Source organism: Ictalurus punctatus, chromosome 10 (genome assembly GCF_001660625.3).
Source record: "Ictalurus punctatus breed USDA103 chromosome 10, Coco_2.0, whole genome shotgun sequence".
NCBI classification, from domain to species: Eukaryota; Metazoa; Chordata; class Actinopteri; order Siluriformes; family Ictaluridae; genus Ictalurus; species Ictalurus punctatus.
This window is the reverse complement of record NC_030425.2, coordinates 23,107,501-23,129,825: the sequence shown is the minus strand read 5'-3', so window position 1 is coordinate 23,129,825 and position 22,325 is coordinate 23,107,501. Positions and strand designations below refer to the sequence as shown.

Sequence of the window (22,325 nt, the reverse complement as noted above, 5' to 3'; positions counted from 1 at the left end):
CCCTATTACCTATACAAGCGCACTTAACAGAGTGTGAAATAATAGGCTTTTGTGCCCTTTGTAGCGCACTATATAGTAAACTGGGAGTTGCTTGGGACTCGCCCCTTGTTGGCTACAACATATTTCCCAGAAAAAGATCAGCGCCCCGTTACAACTAAAACGCAACCTTGATGCTTTATATTCCACGCGTTCCGTCGATCATATTTACCTGAAGCAGGGGTGTGTTCTGGGAGACTTTTACGGTTTGTCTTCGTCCATTTGGAGCAAGAACTGACACTGTTGTGCTGCTGGCTGCCATTGCAAAATGACGTCAGCGTGTTTGTTTGACACAACTTTATTGACATATAAATGAAAGACAAAAACAAAGTGGCCAGGAATTTCTGTGGTTCTTCAGGGCAGGTTGTCGGAAAGATGAAAGATTAACGTGGTGGTTTTAACTGAGGTGATTTTATGTGAATAATGCATGATTGATAGGTAGATAGATAGACAGTCAGACAGACAGATAGACAGAAGAATCCAGGGAGAAACTGCAGTGTAATTACTGTAGATGTAGTAAAAGTTAAGTGCAGTAAACAAAGTGCTTCAGAGGCTGTAGGAGGTGAAAGCAGTGGAAATTCAAGAACATCTAGATATTTACAACACATAGATAGATGATAGATGAATAATGGATGGATGGATGGATGGATGGATATGAACTGCAGTGTACTTAAGTAATTATTGTAGATGTAGTAAAAGTTAAGTGCAGTACACAAAGTGCTTCAGAGGCTAAAAACCAGTGGAAATTCAAGAACATCTTGATCTTTACCACACATAGATGGACGGTCGGATGTGAAGAAGAATCCAGTGAGTAACTGAAGTGTACTTAAGTAATTATTGTAGATGTAAAAGTTACATGAAGTACACAAAGTGCTTCAGAGGCTGTAGAAGGTGAAAGCAGTGGAAATTCAAGAACACCTAGATCTTTACCACACAAGTATTCACTTTTGTTTTTGTTACGTCTAGTGTATATATCCACTTCAAAATGAGACAAATATGAAAATATGAACAGAAAATTATGTATTCATAAGCATAAACAAAATTATGTCTAAATAAAACTGAGAGGTGAACAATCCAGACACTATATACACACAAATCAATCAAATACTAGATATAAATGCTGCAAAATGTGTTCTCGTGCACCTGGTGTCATTATAAAAGATGTTGCTTTTGGTTGGGGAGATTTCACACAAGTAACAATCATGGCTAAGGTGAAGGAGCTTCCTATATCTCTCAGGGACGACATTATTAAATAAGGCGTGAATGGAAAAAACTACACAGTCATAGCAAAGACCGTAAACCAGTAAAATTGGCTCCATAATATGCATGTGGAAAGTTGATTTCAATTAGAATGCACTCTCAGATGAGAATGATAAGGACAGTATGAGAGAAGTCTCATGAAGTGTCATGAGAAGTGTTGCAGGACGACCTGAAATCAGCAGCAACACAGAGAACAATAAACAATGAACTGGATTCCAATCATCTCCATCTCTACACCCCACACAAAACTCATCTGCTAAAAAAAAAAGAAGCATAGAGATGCGAAGGCATCTTGGTACAACATTCTATGGTCAGATGAAACAAAAATACAACTCTTTGACAATAATTCAGCTCGTCACATTTGGAGAAAGAAGGGTGATATGGGGCTGCTTCTCTGCAAATGGTACTGGGAAATTATACATCATTAAAGGAAACATGAATAGAGAATGTCCCAGGACATATTTGAGGAGAATTTAATCACATGGGGCAAGAAACTGATTCTGAGGAGAAGATGCACGTTTCAATAAGACAACAACCCCAAAATTATAACCAAAATAAACTCAAGAAGGCCTTGCATGGCCTAGCCAGTCTCCTGACTTGAATCCCCCATTGAAAATTTATAGAGGATTTTCAAATTGCAAGTCCATCAGAGGGATCCTCATAACCTCGGGGAACTGAAGATGTTTTGCCAAGAGGAATGGGCCAAAACTCAGCAATTCTGCAAAAAGAACTACTTCTTACCGATGTCTCAAACCTGTGATTTCCAAGACGGCTTTGAACCATAGTACTAATGTTGGTCATTTGTGGTGTCTGAATACTCTTTCTCCTATCAATTTCATTTGATAAATAAATACTTTTTTTATTCATATTTATTTTGTGACATTGTATATAAATTTGAAGTGGATAATCGCACTGGAGCCATATGAAATAACATAAACAAAAGTGTCTGAATACTTATTTCCCCTCATTGTAGATAGATCATTTAATTAAATTTCAACTACAATGTACTTTACTAGGCAGCAAAAAGAATAATCTCTTTGTCGACATCCAAATATTTATCAACCTGACTTTATATCCAAAACCACAACAGACTTACTATATAGCGAACTATTCAGTGAGTTTTGCCTATTTATAACCATGTGGGAACATATATTGTAAAATATATAACCCATTCATTAAATATCACAATGCAGTAATGTACAGTACTGTGCAGTGGTCTTAGGCACATGCATACAAATGCTGTAGAGCAAAGATGCCTTCAAACATAGTGAAATGAAATGTTTCTACATTTAAAAAAAATACTACAACAAGCAGTAAACAGAAATAAATGGAACAAAGTCGATATTTCTTGTGTCGACCATTTGCTTGAAAAAATTTTTATTAGTAGTCTCAGGTACAGTGTGTGCAGTTTTATAAGGAAATGAGCTGTAAGTTTTATTGAGCATCTTGCAGAACCAGACACAGTTCTTCTGGAGACTTCTCTCTTCTTGCACTCTCTTCTTATTTTTGCAGCAAAACCCAGCAGCCTTCATCATGTGTTTTGTCTGAAAAATGGTTTCGTAATATGCTACTTTCTTTACTGACGTACAAACATTTTTCTGTAACATTTTATTTTGTGCTGGAAAACTAATGTTTGAAAATCTAATATTTTTTTTGTGTACTGACTCGATAATGTAGAAGTCATCAAATATAAATCTATAACAAAGTTTGTACTAAAAAAAAAATTGAGTGCCTAAAACTTTTGCACAGTACTGTATTAGTCTATTATGTCCAAACAATGCGTTATAGCAGATGTTAAGCACCTATAATACCTTTTGTAGCTTGCAGGAAATATGGAGTGCCATATCACACACTGAGGCAGCTGGTATTGTATTTATTTTTCCTGTGGTCATTTCACACAAGAACTGTTGACTGGATAAAAGGGAAGTCCACTTCCTCCTCTCACCCAGATTGGCTGAGAAGATGGTAATGCTACTTTGACAGATGTTTTTAAAAAGCATCTTTGTAGGCTAATTGTTTTAACCCTCTGACTGATTATAGGTGCTCGGATCCTTTGCCTGTTTCTAATGATTGGATCATTGCTTCCCTGTCTCTTTGGTGAAAGTGATCCTTCACTAAATCTCTTTGATGTGACTAGATCAAAAGGCTCCAGATAAGTGGATTGTGAGCGTGCAGTAATCAAAAGGAACACAGAGGGGGATGAAGGGAAATGCAAGGGGATCTTGCCACCAACTGTGCCAAAGCCAAGCTATTAATTGCTGACAAGTATGGCACATCAATCAAACTTTATTGCTCCATTGGGGAAAATTAGGTTTGCAACAAAGAGTGCAAAAAGAATGGGTGAAAACATCATTACAATTAAGAAACACAACATAAAAATAAAACAGTGAGATCATGGGCTAGGGATCATAAACTTAATTTAATCCTCAATGAGTAAGTCATATACTATGAGATTCCATTAGTGTAAAAATATTTGGCTGCAAGATACCAGTATCACACACCATTAGTGCACAAGGTTCATGGACACTCATGATTTAACCGGCTCATACCCTGTCGCTCAGTGCTACCACAAGTCTGACATTTCAACTGCATAGAAGTTGAAGGCTATAATATAGGCTAGCTTCGTTTTTGGATTCATTCCCCTGATGTTTTTCGTCTTGTATCACGCTGCCGTGGCTCCATATGCGAGTGATTTAAGTGGCATGTTTTCTCCTTTAACTGAAAGAATTGCGACAGAAAGAAAGGCATAAGTCAAAGAGGCTGGGCGGATATCAGTGACAGATCCATTTCTCTGCCATGAGGGCAGGAGGGGTTTTGTGTGTGTTGGGGAGGGTATAGGGGGGCTACAAACACATACAGTATGCACACATCCACTCACAGGCATGGCTTTGAAGAGCTCTGAAATGAATTCCTTGATCACAAGGCTATTATAAGCTTATAGCATAGCTGGAACACAACATAGTGGCCATAGTGGCTAGTTTAGCTGCACATCCCAAAATTCCTGTTTTTGAATAAGACAGGTCTCTGTTAAAGAACAGCTGGACACAAACACAAAAACTGTACAAGCTAATCCAACACTGCTGGTGTTAAATAAACACTATACTGTAAAAAAAAATTTTTTTAAAAATGGTACTCTCAGTATAAGGTACTATAATGTCAGAATAAGGTACTGTACTATACTGTTTGAATAAGGTATTGCACTATACTGTCATAATATGTATTGTGTACTGTCAGAATAACCACTGTACTATAGTGTCAGAATAAGGTACTGTACTATACTGTCAGAATATGTATTGTGTACTGTCAGAATAAGTATTGCACTATTCTGTCAGAATAAGGTACTGTACTATACTGTCAGAATAACTACTGTACTATACTGTCAAAATAAGGTACTGTACTTTACTGTCAGAATAAGGTACTGTACTTTACTGTCAGAATAAGGTGCTGTGTTAAATAAGCACTCTCAGAATAACTGTAATGGCCTACAATTTACAAACAATATAAATGTACCGTGAATGGTACTTAATGGTACATTTTGCAATGTAGGCTATGATTATGTATTCTATGATTATGTAGGCTACCTGTAATTATAAAACATACCTTTAGCCATAAGACGCTGAGTTGATTCTCTGACTCGTGCGCGTTCTGTATCGTTAAAGAGCACCGCGCGCTCGAACAGGTGTGAATTTGGCGGAAAGCGCGCGACGGATTAGGCGGATTATGTTTCTTCATAGAGGATCTTCATCCCATCTGATTTTAATTGAAGGGGTGCGAATTAAGACCTAAAAGTGAAAGTAAAAAAAAAAACGTTTACTTGAAGTAAACACCACAGTCAGAGAAGAGGGCGTTAAAATGTCATTTAATATCTAAATTAGTTTTCTTTTTAAAAAAATAATTTTTAACTAATGCTTCAATAAATAATTAGTAAATACCAAATTATGTGTCCTCTATCAAAGTAGAAAAACAAATGTATTTTAGACTTCCGAGCACCCCTACAGCAGGCCATACCATTTCTCAACTCTTGAGGCCCCTGGAGGGAAGAGAATCACTAATCTATAGCTACTGTGTTGTTCATACTGTATTAAATGAAGAAATATACAAACACATTCCACTGACCAAATAATTTGAGGAAACCCATAGTAAAGTTCACTCTTATTCGGTTTCTGTACACCTTGTGTTTATTGAGGGGCATTAAGGTGACAGACAGACTGGTTTTACCCCGGGGGGGGGGGGAAATTGCTGCCGTCTGAATAAACAAACAGCGCAGTTCTTATCCGTCCAAACGATCAGCGAGGAAATAAAACTTCAAACGCTCCTCTTAAACGGCCTTTTCAGGCCCAGTGTTTGCCTCCCTACCTCCGAAGGCAGAGGAAGTGTGCTGCAAAGGGGAAACGAGCTCTCGTTTGAACGTCGGCATGGCTTTTCCAGTCAATTTAAAACGTCTGTTTGTTTTGATTTGTTTGATTAGCCCTGCTGATTTGCAAACGTAGTTTCCACACATTTTCACCCAAAACACTTCAGTCAGATGTAACGCAATGATCTGAGTGTAGTTATGACCAAAGATGATTATGAATTAATTAACGTCCCTAAACGACTTTAAAGGTTCGTGTATCCAGCTATATACCAGTTCAGTGACAGGTTTACAAGCTAAATGCATCTTTAAAATGACAAAATTGGCCCCTAAGTAGGAACCACACAAGTTGCAACCCTGCTAGAAGAAAACAACAACAACAACAGAAACCATCACAGAAATTCTAATGGTTTCCAATACAAATACCATTACAAACCATCCACTAACCATTAAAACATTACCATTATTAGTACTTAATGGTATCCACTAGACATAACATGCCACCAACAGAAGACACCAAATTACCAGTAGAGACCCACAGGGACCATTATAATTTCCATTAAAACCAATACAATTCCCATCGTTAAAACCATTACAAATTCTCTGGGGTTTCTACTGTTTGTTTTTCTCAGCAGGGAATTTTCAAATGTACACTTTAATAACATTTGTCTTCCTCAGAGAGTGTTAATTGAGTGTCACTTGACTTTCTTTTACCCCCTAGGTAAATAAATCTAATTATACTCTACAGAATAGACCATTCACATTTTTTTGCCCTTTCATCATGGGAAACGTCTTTTGTTACTATTTAAACCTTGTAGACTGGCCATGTTTACATTTCTCGACACATTTAAAACAAAATCTAATATCCAGTAGTGATGGTGCATTAAGGCAGAAAGGGAACATCTCAAGACCACTGACGTGGATGCCTTAGTAACACACTGTAAACATCTAGTATGTATATTCTACCTTGAATCACGCAGTGTGCATTTAATTAAATTTTTTTTTTTTACTTTACATCATTTAAAGGTACACTGTATCCACATATCCAGGTGAAGGATACATATTAAAGGTACAAAAGATGAACCATTAAGGGTAGCAGCTTGAGAGTGGTGTCTGGAGTCTTATTCTAACAGCAAAATATAAATCCTTTTATTCCCCTTGAAAAACATTTTATGAACCACCATCTTTTTTCACACACCTGAAAGATTATCTTTAAATTCCACTTTTCATTTTTTTCCAGACGTGGTCAAGAATTTTTTCCTGCGTAAACTTAATACCTATAGGGTATTAAAACACAACAAAACGTCTCTCTCTTTTTTTTTTTTTTTTTTACAATAAACCTAACGACTGAATCTAAAGCAGCTCCCACCTGGAGACATAATGCACTTTATTTAGAATGGACTATTTTATAATCCCATCTAATTCTCTCATACGGGGAGTAACAAGCCACTTGGGGATTCAGCCAACAAGAATACGCGCGTGCCGATGAGTCACGCCCCTTCGACCAGCCCACTGCTCTGATAGGCTGAGAGGAGAGCGCAGGGCGAAATATTTGAATAAAATCCCCACAACGTTTGTCGCGTGGAAATTATGAATCCACAACTGACATGGACGGTGGAAAGGGATGCCATTCTATCATGTTCTTCAATTACAACCCGCGAGATTAATCAAGTTGTTTTTTGGCATTTAACTTTTTTAATGGTATTCTATTACTAATGTTTAAGGTTTCCATGTGTACTCGCACTGAATGGCCATTTCTTTCAGGAAAAGTGATGTTTGGTGATGTTTCAGCTGAGATATAGTCCAGAACCTCTGAACCGTCATCATTAGGTTACAACTTGTAGTCAAGAAGTAGTTTATAAGAGGACAGAAAACTGGAATCTGGAAGAAAACACATGCAGTGATTAGGCTACAGAGCGTCAGCTGTCTGTCACTCAACCTGTTACCGAGCAAGAAGTTCTTGGAGTTACTGCGGAATAAATATTAAGTGTTCCGTTTGGAGATGGGGAGACGGACTCCGGTCATGTTAGCGGTGTTGGTGATGGTCCTGCTTGTTCCTGAGAGCTCGGAGGGCAGAAAGGGCCGCGGTGGCCGGACTCAGACTCGCCAGTCACAGCGGGACCGGACGGAGACGACAGAGAGCTTCCCTCTGGACTTTACCGCCGTGCAGGACGGCAACGTGGACACGTTCATGGAGCAGGTGAAGAACCTAGCTCAGTCCCTCTACCCGTGCTCGGCTCAGAAGCTGGAGGATGACATGAAGCTTCACTTTCTGGAGAACTCCTCAGTGACCTGCAACGACGGAACACCCGCCGGGTATGTTTCCCTGCTACTAAATAAACCCCCAGTCCAATGATCAGTAACGGGCGAGTCGCGAATGAATCGGTTCTTAGAGTGAATCTTTTAATTGAGTCGGATCTGACGGAATGATTCACAAGAGCAAATAGCTAAATACCCCCCCCCCCCCCCCCCCCGCAAGTTAGCGTTAAAAAGACGTTACTGTGTTTTGATTAGTTTTTCTAAGTCATGTTGTATTTATTATTGGCAGATAAACCTGAATTGTAACATGTAAGTGAGAATTTAGCTGAGCTGTGAAAAAAGTAGTATATAGTGTATATATCTTCGCCATAAAACTATAAAAACCAGCTATTTTTTATTGACAAAACGACCATATGAAACCGTGAGAGTGGATTTCATACTTTGCCTTGTGCACTGGTTTTTCCTGAAATTATAGCTAGGCGTATTTAATTCCATTGTGAATTCCACTGTGTCAATTATGAGTCAAATGAATCAAAACTCACTTAATGTGATTCACTCAAAAGAATCAATTAGGTAAATTAAGTTCTAATGCCCATCAGTAGCACCAACAGTAAACCAGGCACAACTGCACATTGTTTTAATAGTATTATGCCACTTAGGCAAATTTTGTTTATTTTTATTATTTTGATATACTATTGGTTTTATAGTACTATTGGTACTATTGGCACATGGTTTGGGATGTTGCCAAAGATGCCATGCAGTATCTTCCAAGTGTTCTTATAAAATAATCCTCATTACATACAACATCTTGTATGTGTGTAGGGGGTTTAGTGGTTAGCACTTTTTCCTCACACCTCTGGGGTTGGGGTTCAAATCCCATCTCTGCCCTGTGTGTGAGGAGCTTGCATGTTCTCCTCATGCTTCAGGGGTTTCCTCCGGGTAATCCTGTTTCATCCCCCAGTCCAAAGACAGGCATTGTAGGCTGATTGGCATTTCCAAAATTGTCCATAGTGTGTGAATGGGTGTGTTGATGTGTGTGTGCACTGCGATGGGTTGGCGCCCCGCCAGGGTGTCCCCTCATGCCCCGAAATCCCTAGGATAGGCTCCAGGCATTCCCGTGACCCTGTGTAGGATAAGATAGATGAATATAATATAATATAATATAATATAATATAATATAATATAATATAATATAATGAGAGAGACTAATAATTAGTGATAACCATTTTTATCAGAGATTATAAGCAACAATTGATCACAAACTATGTTTTTTCTTTGTTTCTGCTAGGTAATAAATACAGCATGTGTTTCTAGACACATATTGAACATTATTGTAATTCCATTCATATCCCTGTGTACAGTGTGAGGAAATAGCATGCATACAAGACAAGATAGCGGCTGTGTGCACTGTGTATATAACATGCTTACACGCTAGAGTTTGAATAAACAACAGGATATGTGCAGGACAGTACAATAAATACAGAGAGCAGTCTCAATAAATACACAGCGAGCATGTTGTAGAGGAACATCACGGCATAAAGGTAAACAGGACAGCATGAATTATGTGACACCCTGTCCAAAAGATTTGTGATGTTAAACAGTCATGAGAATCGTCACAGCATGTAGTGCCAACCTGTTTTCAAGCCTTTCAAGCCTGTCACGATTTTGTTTTTGCATGAGGGCTAGACATTGACCAGAACTTTAAAATATCAAGGTGAAGGAAAAGGTGAATTACTTGATTATATGGCACTCAGAAATCAAAGTGGGGAGGAATCAGTTCTCCATTTAAGAATAAAAGTAAGGAGAATTCCCTGCATTCCCAGACAAACTTGTTTAATAATCACCCTGTGAATGCTGAAAAGAAAATGTTCCGCACTCGTCTTAAATGTGCAGACGTCAAGAGAGGATCGCAGGGTTGAGGTTTGACTGGGAAAAGTCAGCACCAATTTGTGGTCTTACAAATAGAGCATGTTCTCCCGCTCAGGTGGTATGTGTCTGTGGTACGTGTTGCAGGTAATGGTGATGCTTCTTGTTGTGTGTGACTTTGCATTTTAGGATCATAATCATGATCTAGGGAGGAAAAAAAAAGTTGCGAGATTCTTTCTACGAATGTATTTCAGGCAGAGGAAATTGGATTCATTTGCTCTGGAAAGAAATTTGCATTGCATACAGAAGCATCATCCCAGACTACTACTTTATATTATTTACATATTGCTTGCATTTCGATAATTGTATTTAGTCTTAAATGGCCCACGTCTACAGTATTTCTCACAGGCAAATGGTAGTTAGATGCACCTGACTCAGTGTATCACTAAGGAATAGTGTGTGTGAGGTTTGTGTAAATGAGTAAATTGCACCACTTCTTGGAGAGTGGCTCTGTTTTCTGTTATTAGCCGAAATGTCGAAACTAATCCAGACCAGGGTCTGCAAAATGAGGCATGCTGCTTCCTTACATGTTAAAGCGCAACAGTTTTTTCAGCAAGGCCAGAGACACATCAAAGAGATTCCACGCCAAGGAACACGGCACTCCAGATCCAGTGCTATCTGGCTGCCATACTGAGAGTGTAACACGCACACCCATACACAAATACAAACACATTTTTTCTGTCCACATCTACATTCATTTCCTTAAACATACACTCACACACCCACTCGCAGCTGTCTGCTGAGCATAATCAGTGATCAAAGAGGGCTTTCTGGTGAATGCGTGTGAGGGAGAGAGAGAGACTGACTAAAGACAGAGCATGTATACATGAGTATATCTAAGGATGTAGGTTCACAGCGTTTGAACCTTGCACACATACGGTCACTTTCTCTCACCCTCCTCCCTCGCCTTTCACTCCCTCCATCCATCTCCATCTCTCTCATCCCCAAGATGAAACGATTCGCTACTCTCTCATCTTTGGCGCAATGTGTGTCTGATGGCTTTATTCTGGTGGGTTTTCCGCTTCTGCTTGATCTCTGTGATAAAGCAGTTGAAAGGGAGGACGAAAGAGAGCGAGAGAACACTGAGCGAGTGAACAAGTGTAGTTCCTTAGCAGCTGTCTGGCACTGAGGCGGACTTTCCCCCTCCTTTAACACGGAACACATGGACTGGCCCTTTAATAGAGACAGTAAGAGATGCTATGGTTGTTTGTGTGCTTGCTGGACAAAAAGCGTGTGTCTCCTCACTTTCATCATCCAGTTAGACACGGTGGGTAATCTTAGTGCTTTTAAGAAGCCCAAAATCATGAATTTAATATCAAATTGAAGTCTGGTGAAGTCAGTAAGGAGGAACATGGCCATCATACCAAAACCTGTTAATGAAGTGATGAGCTATATATAAGTCACTAATAATGTCATTTTGAAATAGGAATAGGCCATGGGATACGTCATGGCATCACAGACATGGTGAGTTACATCACTGATTATGTTAGGAATATGTTCCTGCAATCATTTAGTAAACAGTACTTGGACCTGTTCTGCAATCCAATCCATACCAGAATACAACAACAACAGCAACGAGATCAGTTCGAGAGCCTTCTGTTCTCAAAATAGCTTTTTGATTAGTATCCCGACACCCAGGCTTCGCTGTCCACTGCACTCAAACAGCCAAAGCATGTGTTTATCACCGCAACAAAATGCCTGGTTCATAGCTCTGCCATGTCTTTTTGTAATGTCTTCATTTTCCAGGAAGAACGAATGGAGTCTGATGGGCAATTGAGCATAATTAGCTGTTGTGAAGTCACACCACGTAGTCCAGAAATTCAGTAATTATTAATAGTTTTCAGAGAGCTTTGAAACGGGCTCCAAATAAAACGAGGAGAGGGAGAGTGAGGGCCTTCAGCGTAAAATCAAACCCAAATGTTTCAATTTGCTGATCAAAGGCGAAGGTTAGAGCACAGAGCTTTTTTGGAGAGTAATATGATGCAAGCTGGCGGACTTTGGTGCCGACAAGATGCAGCGCTGTCCAGACTCAGGAAGGCTTGTGGGGGAATAATCAAATATTATGGCTCCTCTATAAAGTCCTGTTTCTGGAAACATGAAGAAATGATATTCAACATGCAGTGTGGTCATCAAAATAGGTGGTCTAAACACTTTAACGGACGAGGATAAACTTTCATTTCTTTCATCTGAAGAAAAGGGCTGATCTCTGTTGTTGGGGCTGTGAGATCAGTTGGCCTGGAGAACAAACCTATCCTGGTGGATATGATGCTCTTGCTTGTGTTTGCCAAAAGTGTTCTGATGATTTAAAGGTCTGCGTCAAACAGGCCTGATTTTTCAGATTCACTATAAAGCCTGGTTCCAGACACACTTCAGAATTAGGTGGCTCTTGCATAAGAGATCTTACTGGGGCACAGATTGGGGAGAGCTACAGTAATTTCACACGAGAGATTAAAAATAAGTAGAATTTAAGCAGAATCTAAGATCCAGAGTGGTGCAACAGAACAGCATTAATGAATTTGAATCCAAACGGTTCTAGTAGGTGGAGAGCATTACTCTCTCCCCTGTCAATCAGAGTGAGATTAACCCACCATGGGTGTCTGTTCACTCATGTATAGTGCTTTCCTCTGAGCATGACATGACACCGATTGGTAACATTTGTGTGATAGGGGAGGGCACGTTGGATTTTTCAAAATTCTTCAAGATTGAAGATGGTTTGGGTTACACTCATACTCTGAGCTCAGTTACATTGGATAGACACTGAATCACAGCCACACTGAGATTTAAGTATTTCAGAACTGAAGGCAGTTGATGTACATGACCTTTTGCATCTTTTCTGGGTATGCCTGTCTTTGAGAATCTGCAAAGCGAAATGTAACATGGTTGACCTGAAAAGTGGTTCCTGATTCATTTCTCATTTGGTTGCAGGTACTACATGAAGGAGTCACGGGGAAGTAGAAGATGGTTGCTGTTCCTCGAAGGTGAGTAGACATGTTAATACCGCTTTTATTTCAAGAGTGTTGCTGCAGCATCCACTTTATTGGAAATGCCGTACTCCTGTTTGAACGGTTTTCAGGTGGATGGTACTGCTTCAACAAACACAATTGTGACACCAGGTACGACACCATGAGGAGGCTGATGAGCTCTACCAGGTGGCCTCAGTCACGCACAGGTGAGCTCAGCTGCTTCTTTTCTATCGTTTAACCCTCATGACTATGGGCTTTTGTTTCAGATTATCAGGTTATGTGAATGCTGGAGGTGTCTTTATCCATATTCTTCATTATAAAACAGTATGATTGCAGTGCTCCTTCATGGAATTTTACCATTCTTTTGATAAATGTGCCTGCTATTCTTTTGCCAAAGATGTCAAAAAAGTAAGAAAATAGATTTAGAAATGAGGCAAGATTTACTTTCGGCATAGACCCGAGTAATTGAAGGTTAGCAGTATTGCACAAGAGCCCAATAGTGTCTCTGACAGTCTGGGGATTTGAACTCACAACCTTCTGATTTCAAGCACTGAACCTTAACTGCTGCCCTTATCTAAAAAATATCACATACTTCACATGTGCTTAAATGTATTTCAGATGTGATTATCTGAGCAATATGAGAAAAGCACGTGCAGGTGCAATTTGACATGGTATGCCCTGAAATTGCTCATGTGAACTTGCTCAAGTAAACACGTCACATCATGTGAATGTGATCAATAAAATCTAATTTCCTACAAAATAAATGAATTTAAAAAATGTTCATTTTAATTAATTGATTAATTAAAACGAACTAATTAAGTAAAAAATCATGTGCAAATAAATTGATTGGTTTAAAAAAATCCCATGAAGATAAATTAATCATGAAAATGTAAAAAAAAAAAAAAAAAAAAATCCATATGCAAATAAATGAATTGTGTATAAATCACATGTGAAAAATGAATACAGAAAGAAAATCACATGTATAGATAAATTAAGTATAAATTAATGTAATGTGCAAAATAAATTAAGCATGTAAAAAATCGTGAAAATAAATTAATCATGTGAAATAAAATTCACATAAATAAATGAATTGTGAAAAAACAAGTAAAAGATTACACGTTAATCAAAAGTAAAAGATAAAAATGTGCAAAACATGTGAAAAGGTATGAAACCTATTATGTGATGTGTCTAATAGCCACAAATTTAACATGTGAAGTTTGTTTCATATTTTCTGTAAAGGAATTGTTTCAAAAGGAGTCAAATTCAGACTTTGGAAATCCATCCATCCATTTTCCATACCACTTATCTTACACAGGCCTGTGGGGAGCCTGGAGTCTGTCCCAGTGAGCTCGGGGCACAAGACCGGGCACATCCTGGATGGGGTGCCAACCCATCACAGGGCACAATCACACACATTCATGCACTACAGACAGTTTGGAAATGCCGATCAACCTCATGTCTTTGGACTGGGGGAGGAAACTGGAGTACCTGGAGGAACCCACCGAAGCACAGGGAGAACATGCGAACGCTGCACACACATGTCGGAGACAGGATTTGAACCCCCAACCCCGGAGGTGTGAGGCAAATGTGCGAACCACTAAGCCACCATGCCCCCTAATTTTGAAATGTAGCCTATATATATACTGTAAAGGAAAGATCAGGAGTAGATGGGTTAATTTAACATCCTCATTATGACTCCGTTGCATTAACCAACTATTCTCAATCATTTTGCAAGCAGATTTAGCAGCTTCACAATAACCTGGATGTAGCTTTAGATCCCGAATGAACAAGGCAGAGGTGAACGTGGCAAAGAAAATCTCCCAAAGACAAAATGAGGAAGAAATCCTAAAAGTAACCAGGAAAAAAAAAATCACCCTCTTCTTGGCAATTATGTATTATTGCTCTTCTGTTCAGTGTAACATGAAACAGTAGAAAATGACTTGACTGGATGTTCAGTATGAGCCTCATAGTCCTTATGAGTATAGCAGCAGTTCTTTGGTACTGAAGTATCCACTGAAGAAAGGATTAGTCTTTGGTAGGGCTGGGCGATATGACAAAAAGATCATATCACGATACTTGAGGACATTCCTACGATACACCATACATATACAAACTGTCTGCAAAATGGTAGTAAAATAAACAAAACAAAAATATTAAACCGAGTTTGACTATACTTTTTCTTTTAATGCCTACAAAGAAGATTAAGTAAAAATATTGTCAAATAAAAAAAAATGTCAAATTGACGGCATCCATTCAGTACCATTTAATCTGTAATTATTAAAAAGGTAAAAAATAAATAATACATCACTATACCAATAACATCTTCGAAAAGTGATCATCGATTTCATTTATCATTATATCGATAGATCACCCAGCCATAGTCTTGGGCATAAACTATTTTTGGGAAGTGCAGACCTTTATGGTATCCATGTGGAACCACCCACAACAGCAGAAAATAAGTGCAGGAGTAGAGCATCGGGAAGGATCAGGCAGGTCCAGAGATGGCGGACAGAAGTCCCCCTGCTGTGCAGATTAAGAAATTGAGCTTCAGGACTGAGGTGAACAGAGCCCTCTGTTAATTGCAATAAATGTTGACAAGCCTGAGCAGGGTGGCTTAGTGGTTAACACATTTTCCTCACACCTCTGGGTTTGGGGATTTGAATCCTGCCTCCGCTCTATTGAAACCCCCCGAGGAGTTTGCATGTTCCGCCTGTGCTTCAGGCGTTTCCTCCGGGTAATCCGGTTTCTGCCCCAGTCCAAAGACATGCATTGTAGGCTGATTGGCATTACCAAAGTGTCCGTAGTGCATGGATGTATGTGCGATTGTGCCCTGTGATGGGTTGGCACCCCGTCCAGGGTGTCCCCTGCCTTCTGCCCTGACTTCCCTGAGATGGGCTCCAGTAGACTGAAGCAAAATTGTGCTGGATTCGTTAATCAGGTTGAGTAACACGCTGTGGGTAGAGGTTAAAGCAATCATCTCTGGTGTAACAGGCTGTTATTTGGTTGAAAGAAAAAAAAAAAAAACAAGCCTTCAAACAAAGCTATTTTATCTGATTCTTTTTGACTAAAAGCTGCCAAATCATGTACACACACACAAACATACACACACACTCTTTCTCTCACATGCCCACAGAGTTAAGTGAAGCCTTCCTGTTGGTGCTCAGATCGGTTAAGCGGTGACATTGATCTCTGAATTCGAAACAGAGTTCTGTAACATGAAGCTGTTTATTTTATTGGAAGCACTTTTGTTCGTTATATACAGTATTTGTTGTATTTGTGGTCAAAGAAGGTGGGTGTTTTGGGTGTTTAGTACAATTTACAGCTGTAAGATCAGAGATGAACAGTCAATGGTCAAAGTCGTAGCTTCTGCACTTTAATACAATGTCCATGCATTAATGGTGATGTATTGTGTATGTTTCAGGTACAGGGATTCTGTCTCCTCAGCCAGAGGAAAATCCACACTGGTGGAATGCAAACATGGTGTAAGTACCCTAGACCAAGACTCTCCATACACATCCTGAAGCCTTTCCAGTCTCTGTGTATGAGAGCTCTCATTAATGCAGTCTACTCTCATTGCCAACCAGTGCTACTGCCATCACACAAGATGTGTGTTTAAACATACACCGAGCCAAACACATATACACACACCCATACACACTGCTTTGATATAGATTAGACCACCCAAGGTCTGTAGGTAAAGTTATACGTGTGTGTGTGTGTGTGTGTGTGTGTGTGTGTGTGTGTGTGTGTGTGTGTGTGTGTGTGTGTGTGTGTGTGTGTGTGTGTGTGTGTGTGTGTGTGTGTGTAGAGGTCGACCGCTGGTGGATTTCACAGATACCGATAACGAAGTTGGGCATTACCTGCTGATAACCTTTTAATCAACTGATACTTTTTCAAATTGATACTGAATGAAAATATAACACTCAAAGTAAAAAAATAAACACTACTGACTGTACTATGAAAATGTACTGTACTTTTTAAATTAAATAAGTATTTAAATATTTATGTATGTATACTAATAATAAATATTAAAATTAATAAGATGTACATCCAAATTGAACTAAAAAGTAACCGTCCAAATAACAAACAATAACAACCTCCAAAATGAATGGATGAAAAAAAAAAAACACTTCAAATAACACAATAAAATTTGTCAGTGGTTAGTTTTTATTTCAATTCTAGAGGCCTCTCTCTGTACTGTATAATGACCGCGGATCTGTCTCAGCAGCTCCTGCAGCGGACGCAACCGGGAAAAACTCAGTGTGGATATTTTTTTAACAGTTGGTTATCAGTTCCGATTAATCAGCAAAACCGGTCAATTGGTCAACCTCTACAAGTGTTTATCCGTGTATCCAATCATGGCCTTGATTTTATTAAAGCTGTGTGTGTGTAGAAATGTGCAAAGGTGTGCAAAACGTGTGCAAAAACTTCCAAGCTAATTTACTAACAGGGTCTGCAGAGAATTGAATCTTACAAACGAAACAGCATGTGAGGTGCGGTTTTATGTGTTTGCCCTAAAGGTGCATAAGTTACTTTAATTTCTTTGATACATCCAACATCCCTTTCCCCATCCTCTACCTCCTCCAGTGATATCAATCAATAATTTATTTAAATATCACTTCCATAGTGGATAAGGAGTGTTAACTGTCAGCTGAATTACACCATGTACACACCTAATGTAAAGTTTTCCTACTTCAGTGAAACCCCACAATGCTTAGTGAAACTTTGTGTATTATACATATTGGAGCCTAATTTTTGGCTCAGACAAAATTCATTCTGAAACATAACAAATTGTGAAACTGGAGAGACAAATCCGATTCAAGTTTATAATTCTGCCAGTCCAGTACACACAGTGAGAACATTACAACATTACATTTTGGAAACTTCTGTTCTGCCAAATAATCTTCCAATCTGTGCTGCCATATATTGTACCATTTTTCTAAACTTTTCCCCTTTTGCTTACATTTTCCCTTTTTGAACAAGGAGTAAACAGAACACAACATTCTGGCCTAAATCCTATGTATGGCTCAGTGACAATTCTTCTAGTCAGAGTAGGGGTACAAGAATGAGGTTAGTGTTAAATCTCTTCAGGGGTCACTGAATGACACCGTCACACCAAAGTCCTCTTTATAGATGTCCCGGGCCTTGGATTTGTGTGGGTTGTCCAGCTCCTCCCTCGACAGGTACAGGTAAAGGTGCATAAGTTATCAAAATTTGTCAAGATTAGATGGAGCTGAATAAGATTGGAATTATATTTACTCCTTGATTCTGGCCACTTGTGTACACAAAGCTTTGTCCTCAGAGCTGATGGTGGTTCAATTTGAGTTAGCATTAGCAAGGGCTGTCATGAGAACAGTCACGCGTACTTAGCCATTCATCATTAAACTGCTCAAAAGCCATGTTACAACACACAAAATGATCTCATGCTGATTTATGAGAATGGTAAAAAGTGTTTTCGCTGTCCTGTTTTAATTTAAATGGCCTGGGGTCTTACAAGCTTTAAACTCTGGTATTAGCATCATTAGCATTGTTAGCAAAGTTAGCTAAACAACAGGCCATTCAACTGCTTGAAAGCCAAGTTATAACACTACTGCATAAACACACAAAAATGAGTGTGTACTGACTTCTTGTAGGATTGCATTAAAAGGACTATTAATATTACTCCAGCAAAGTTGCTTTTATATTAGATATTTACTTCACATTTGAGGCCACTAGCGTTTAGAGGCTGTAAAAAGGTTCTCCTTCACTGTACCATTTGAATAGAACATAGTCTTTTGTTTTGTGTTCATGATGTATTTTGTGGGGGGCACAGTGGCCTAGTGGTTAGCACATTTGCCTTGCACCTCCAGAGTTGGGCGTTCGATTCCTGCCTCTGCCCTGGGTGCAGAGCTTGCCTGTCCTCCCCGTGCTTTGGGGGGTTCCTCCCCAGTCCAAAGACATGCTGTTTGGCACCTTTAAATCGTCCGTAATGTGTGAATGTGTGTGTTTGTGTTTATGCCCTGTAATAGTTTGGCACCCTGTCCATGGTGTCTATAACAACCCCCCACCCCCCTTGGGCCCCAAGTCCCCTGGGATAAGCTCCAGGCTCCCCCGTGACCCTGTGTAGGATAAGCAATAGCAGAAAATGAATGGATGTATTTTGTACAGTTTTCTGATGCTTCTCATATCTACACATGTAGCTAGGATTATGTCCTGTTTTGACTCTACCGGGAGTCAAACGTGAACTTTTCTTGAAACGTGAACTTTTGTGTGATTTGTGTCACATGCACCGTTATTTTGAATCATAGTAAAGCAGGGCCTATGTGTGTAAACTAGACCGGTGTGTCTGACTCTGACTGTTGTGTTCGGTATATTGTTGTGTATTGCAGATTCATCCCTTACTGCTCCAGTGATGTGTGGAGTGGAGCTTCACCAAAGACTGACCAAAGTGAGTGATCATCTATACCATTTATGTGCTTGTTCATTGTCCGTTGACTCGACGGCTCTTAACTGGCAAGTGCAAAAGATTATAAAAAATGGATTGACTTCATCTGAAGTGAGCTACGATTAGACTTCACTTCAGATTTTCATGCCGATATATTAGTGGTTAAAATAACCAGCTGACTGACAGAACACACAGCAAATGTTTTCTGTTGCATCTTGTTTTGTTTTTCCCCCTATTCACACATGTGGGCCACTAGGACATACTGTAGCATCTCTTTAACGGTAAATAATTCTGTGAGTCTGGTAGTAATTAGTTTTGTTAGAAATTTTATTGATTCTGGTAATTATACAATGGTCTGTAAATATCCATGCATCAGTAGATATTTAGTATGTATAACTAGGGGTTTGGTCTGATTAACTAGGGGTTTGGTCCCTTTTTCACTTGTATTTTGGGTGAAGTGGTATTTGTTGTGTTAAAAAAAAATAAAATGATAAAAGGCCATAAAAATAGCACCTGAAGAAGAGCAGGAAAAAACTGGATTGAGCCAGTTAATTAGATTAATCAAGTCAAGTTTATTTATGTAGCACCTTTCAGTTCAGATTCAGACAGTTCAGAAAGAGATATATATGTGTGTGTGTGTGTGTGTGTGTGTGTGTGTGTGTGTGTGTGTGTGTGTGTGTGTGTGTGTCACACACACACACACACACACACACACACACACACACACACACACACACACCCCGGATTATCTTGGTCCTGTGTGATATAAAATGGAAAAGAGAAACAAATTAAAAAAACAATATGATCAGATGGTACTGCTGCTGGTTTCAAGTATGTTTCTAATATAGCTTTGAATGTTAAGTGAATTAGAGGCTCTCGATGATTTGGGGAGTTGATTCCATAAAAATGGTACTTTGTTAGCAAATGCTTAACCATCTGTTAAGTTCTGTTTTTATTTTTTGTTCGTTTGTTTGATTCTTGGAATCAAAAACAAGCCGAAGCCATGTGAGAGTAAGTCAGATAGACAATATAGTGCTAGGCCATGTAGGGGTGACAGGAATAGCAGTTTGAAATCGATACAGAATTTCCAGTGTAGGCCAGATGAGATTGGAGTTATGTGGTCGAATTGCCTGGATCTGGTAAGCACTCTGGCAGTGCTGTTCTGGACAAACTGTAGCTTGTTTAGAGACGTAGCAGGACTGTTAAACAGAAGTGAAGTTGCAAATGCATGGACTCGTGGCATCTACATAGATCACCTTACTTTGGATAATTTATGTAAATGGTAGAAGGCTGTTCTGGAGCTAAAGTTTTGTTAAATTTTTTTCCAAAAGGTAGATCAAATGTAATTATGACATTATTACTAGGTGTGACTGAGAGCTAGGTGTGGGAGTGTCATGCCATTAATTGTGCCATCAATTAGCCCCAAGTATCATTAGAATTTAATAATGGGGAAGAAAATGCACCATATTTATACCACTGAATTCTTCTCATGTTTCCATGACAGATGAGCCATACATGTTTAACACCTTTCCTTCTCTCTAGATGACTATGCATTCATGGGATCCCTGATCATTCAAGAGGTTGTGAAGGAACTCCTGACAAAAGGGCTGGATAATGCAAAAGTCCTCCTGCTAGCTGGGAGCAGGTCAGTACACCATGTGTTTGGGTGTGTGCGTGTTTACTGCTGCCCCCCCTCCCCAAACCAGTTCTCCAGTTGGTCAACAATTTTGCTTAGTCACACCTCTTAACACACCTGTACCAAGTCATAAAAGTACAGACAGTACATGCTCCAGGTGCTTTGGAAGCCACGAGAAAGCAAAAAATGTGGACCGTCTGGTTTAGTAGGACGGATAAATTGTTGCATCAAAGTTCTGTGTGGTCAAATCTGATAACAATACAACATAACGTAAATAACAAGCGTATGCAAATTCCACTGACTGTTTCCATATTCATCTATTTCATCTTTGAAGTATGTGTCATATATAAGTTAATAATCATAAAAACCACAGCTGTATATTTTAGTCTGAACAAATCCCGCCTCCGCCCTGTGTGCACGGAGTTTGCATGTTCTCCCTGTGCTTCGCGGGTTTCCTTCGGGTACTCTGGTTTCCTCCCCCAGTCCAAAGACCTACGTTGTAGGCTGATGGGCATTATCCAATTGTCTGTAGTGTGTAAATGAGTGTATGTGCGACTGTGCCCTGTGATGGGCTGGCACCCTGTCCAGGGTGTCCCCCACCTTGTGCCCCAAGTTCCCTGGGATAGACTCTGGGCTTGCCATGACCCAGTGTAGGATAAGCGGTATGGGAAAATGGACGGATGGATAGATGGAATCAGAGGCACACGTGTACATCTTTTATAATCTTAATATACATTTAATCAAGTAAAAGACTTGTTTACGTACCATGGTAGCTCTGAAATGGAAGTGCAGTCTTCTTGGGCAGATGGGCCATTCAAAGACACCTGGAACAAAATGATGTACACTTCCATAACTGTCTGTATGCAATCACCAACTTCCTTTATTAGGAACACCTGTACACAATCACATTCATGCAGGTATCCAATCAGCCAATCCTGTAGCAGCGCTGCAATGCAGAAAATCATGCAGATACAGCTCAACAGCTTCTGTTAATGTTCACATCAATCATAAGAATGGGGAAAAATCTTACGGATCCCGGTGACTTTGATCGTGGCATGGTTGTTGGTGCCAGATGGGCTGATTTGAGTATTTCAGAAACTGCTGATCTCATGGGATATTCACACACAAACGTCTCTAGAGTTTACACAGAATGGTGCAAAAAAACCAACAACGAACAAACAAAAACAACATCCAGTGAGTTACAGCATTGTGTGCAGAAATGCCATGTTGACGAAAGAGATCAGAGTACAATGGGAATACTACAAATAATAATATTAATAAAAAATAACCACTCTTTACAACTGTGATGAGCAGAAAAGCATCTCAGAACATGCAAAGCACCAAACAGACAAGGTACAACACAGAACACCGTTCTGATATTTTTGACATGAACATTAATTGAACCTCATGACCTGTATGTGCATGATTTTATGCATTGCACTGCTGCCACACTGCTGCCACACAGTCTTA

At 39.4% G+C, this 22,325-nt stretch overlaps 2 protein-coding genes and 1 long non-coding RNA gene across 4 annotated transcripts in view; 1 reads left to right on the top strand and 2 right to left on the bottom strand.

Annotated features, from left to right (window-relative positions):
• The window catches only part of aspscr1 (ASPSCR1 tether for SLC2A4, UBX domain containing), a 39,322-nt gene extending 38,980 nt beyond the window's left edge, over positions 1-342 (bottom strand). The window contains exon 1 of the mRNA XM_017478588.3: positions 209-342. Coding sequence (XP_017334077.1) covers positions 209-298 — 90 coding nt within the window. The 5' untranslated portion in view covers positions 299-342. The remainder of the gene's footprint in view (positions 1-208) is intronic.
• Positions 343-3,386: 3,044 nt separating this feature from the next.
• On the bottom strand, positions 3,387-7,714 carry LOC128633694 (uncharacterized). Of its 2 annotated transcripts, none has more exons than XR_008397074.1 (3): positions 5,413-5,775; positions 4,897-5,078; positions 3,387-4,014 (listed from the first exon to the last, which is right to left on the bottom strand). It is a non-coding gene; the product is annotated as an uncharacterized LOC128633694 (long non-coding RNA). The 2 variants fall into 2 exon arrangements; XR_008397073.1 differs by lacking the exon at positions 5,413-5,775 and adding an exon at positions 7,594-7,714 and having other exon boundaries at positions 3,547-4,014.
• Positions 6,681-22,325, top strand: part of notum1b (notum, palmitoleoyl-protein carboxylesterase b) — a 19,977-nt gene continuing 4,332 nt past the window's right edge. The window contains exons 1-6 of the mRNA XM_017478404.3: positions 6,681-7,963; positions 12,758-12,810; positions 12,906-13,001; positions 16,217-16,277; positions 19,164-19,222; positions 20,762-20,864. Of these exons, the coding sequence (XP_017333893.1) occupies positions 7,650-7,963; positions 12,758-12,810; positions 12,906-13,001; positions 16,217-16,277; positions 19,164-19,222; positions 20,762-20,864 (686 nt within the window). The 5' untranslated portion in view covers positions 6,681-7,649. The remainder of the gene's footprint in view (positions 7,964-12,757; positions 12,811-12,905; positions 13,002-16,216; positions 16,278-19,163; positions 19,223-20,761; positions 20,865-22,325) is intronic.